Source organism: Ostrinia nubilalis, chromosome 15, assembly GCF_963855985.1.
Source record: "Ostrinia nubilalis chromosome 15, ilOstNubi1.1, whole genome shotgun sequence".
NCBI classification, from domain to species: domain Eukaryota; kingdom Metazoa; phylum Arthropoda; class Insecta; order Lepidoptera; family Crambidae; genus Ostrinia; species Ostrinia nubilalis.
This window is the reverse complement of record NC_087102.1, coordinates 7,616,284-7,619,047: the sequence shown is the minus strand read 5'-3', so window position 1 is coordinate 7,619,047 and position 2,764 is coordinate 7,616,284. Positions and strand designations below refer to the sequence as shown.

The following is a 2,764-nucleotide window of genomic DNA, read 5'->3' as shown; positions in this document are numbered from 1 at the left end:
ATTCAAAATAAATATTAGAAAACTGTTATTATGAAGTACCTAAGTTAAATTAAATTTTATTGGTGTGTCGAATTATGATCATTATAGAGGCACATAAGCCAAGATAAGAACGATAAGGAATTTAAAATCTTGAGTTGTCAAATCTACATTGCTCCCGGATCAAAGATTCTGTAATCTGTCGGAGATAACACATAACAACTTGTAGTGAATCATTCTAGGCCTCGAAATAAATCCGTCAATCAAACAATTTTTTATGACATAGCAACTATTTTAGTCTACATTGTCACTAACAAATGAAGTCATCGTATAAAGCCTACAAGGTAACAGATATGGTTATAATTGTCAACTTCCTTAATAAAGTTTCAAATGCTTGTCTGGATTTTGTAGCTTTTCGATAGGAGGAAGAGGTAAGTAGCCAATACATTGTACCACCCATATAACTATTATGAAAGCAATAAATTTATTGAGTATTGAGTACAACGGACAAGTAGTTACTAATGTCATAGTAGAGTTTAGTCTACTTCTTCTTCTTCTTATCGTGTCGACAACAAACCTACACAGTGTTAGCCCAAAACTCCGCTACAAGGGTGGCGTTGTCAGCAGCATTTATTAAATCCTCCTGCGTGCAGTTGCTCGGGCACTCAGGCCACGACATCATGTGCTTCATCGACTGGGGAACAAAACCGCACCTGCGATCTACATATGTTTGAGCCATCCAAGAATCCCCACCTGACCAGATTGTCCTTACTAGGGCCAACATGTGTTTCAGGTACAATTTCACTATAGTACCTACTAAGTATAACCGAATCATTTATTAAACCAACTGAAATATTTGAAACCTACTAGATTTAAAATAAATGTGCAAACCAACGTTTCCATTACAACCCAGAGGCTTGTAAATGCACCACCCACGTATTTTACCGCAATACTGTGATGCTGCATGCAACTAAAATAATTTCCTGGAACAGCCTACGCTTCGTTACATAAGGCTAGGCTCAATAAGGCTTAAACTTGGTAATTGGGCACATATGCTTCGTTAGAATTATGTAGAGCCAGCTTTTGCCCTCGATTTAGCCCTCGTGAAATTCAGTTGGTCTTGATACATATCGTTGTTATAATGCCAATGAATATTAGCCTATTCTTAAACAATAAAATTGTAGAGTTTCACACAATCCGTTCTTTAGTTTTTGCGTGAAAGATTACGTAAGAAACATCCATACATCATCACACACTTGCACAATTTTATAATATTAGTAGGATGGGATAGGAGTTTTTTTCCTATACGTATTCACATAGTTACATATTCAATTGCTACACGGTGACACATACTCGTATCTGACTGATATATCTACCGTCTATCTATACTTTCATTTCTTTTTACTCGTATGAATTAAATCTCTTCACGTATGATTTTATCTGCAAATGGGCATGAGTAATGAGATAAGTCCTTGAAGTGTAACGTACTGGAGTTTTCCATCATATTAGAATATTATCTACATTCGAAACATTAAGTATTGAATGTAAATAAGTAAAAATGACTTGTTCAGCTTAAAAGCTTTCTGAAGTCAATCAAAGTAGGTACGGACGGGTGTATTATAAAAAGTCTAAATAATGAAGTCAACAGAACGTGACTGAAACGAAGAACAGAGGATAATAAGTAGGTAAGATCCAATATTGTCTTTCAATTTGAATGAAACAATATTTATGATACTTATAAATGTAGGAAGGTACGTCATTAATAAAATAACACACAAAATTTTGATACTTGATTTATTTTTTCTAATGAAAATCTTTACTTATGTACAATTTGCAATTTGATCTACCTAATTGATTTCATGTGATAGCACGACATAGCTCACAAAAATTCACTAATGTTTTGTCTTAAAAGGTCGACTGTCGAGTATAATTGAGTGTTGGGGTATTAAACTGCAGGTGCATCAGTCGCTGGTTCACAGCCAGCAGATGGCGTTGCTGAGCATTCTCCCAAGTTGCAGTACGGCAGAGTAGGGTCATTGCAGGCCCTCTGGATCCCTCCGATCTTCGTACAGACTAACTTCGTGGTGCAGTCCACGCAGCTTGAGCCGATTGTGGTGCAGGGGGTCCATTGGGGGTACCAGGGTGCGGCGGCGACCCAAGGAGGGATCCAGGGGTTGGACCCGACCCCGGCAGCCCAGGGGTTGGCTGCGGCAGCATCAGGGGCGCCCCAGCCCCATCCTGCAGCGGTAGATGAGCCTACAGCCATCTGAGGGGAAACATTACATGTTTATGAACTGAAGCATGTAGAGACGACAGCAAATCAAGCAAATTTTAGGCTTTTGCTACATCTTATTTAGTGGTAAAAAATACTATGGTACAACAAAAATGTACCTATAACTATTCTGTGATTATTATTTTAGTTAAACGACTTGTTTACGTTATAAAATGCTCACTAACTTACCACTACACATAGAGTTACTAAAACCTTGGAAACCATTGTTTTGTGTCGTTCTTCGTTGCTGTGTCGTTAACTAATAGGACTGAAAAGACCCCAATAGAACAATTTATACCCATTCATATTGCCAAAGGGATTTTATTTAATACTCGTGTAAATAGCGAAATTAGGTTTTCCCATCTAACTCCATTGTTTTCAAAACAGACTAATTCTGTAGGATCTGCAAAAAGTTTCCAAAACAGATTTTCCCTTTTTAAATAAAAATATGCAGTAAAAATTATTGTATAGGGTCTATATTCTTAATGGAAATATATTTTATCATAAAAGATAACA

The 2,764-nt window shown here is 36.9% G+C and overlaps 1 protein-coding gene across 1 annotated transcript; it reads right to left on the bottom strand.

Annotated features, from left to right (window-relative positions):
- Positions 1-1,777: 1,777 nt before the first annotated feature.
- Positions 1,778-2,531, bottom strand: LOC135078469 (uncharacterized). The gene is made up of 2 exons (XM_063973017.1): positions 2,438-2,531; positions 1,778-2,242 (listed from the first exon to the last, which is right to left on the bottom strand). The coding sequence occupies exons 1-2, from the start codon at positions 2,471-2,473 to the stop codon at positions 1,922-1,924; spliced, it is 357 nt and encodes a 118-aa protein (XP_063829087.1). The 5' UTR covers positions 2,474-2,531; the 3' UTR covers positions 1,778-1,921.
- Positions 2,532-2,764: the final 233 nt, after the last annotated feature.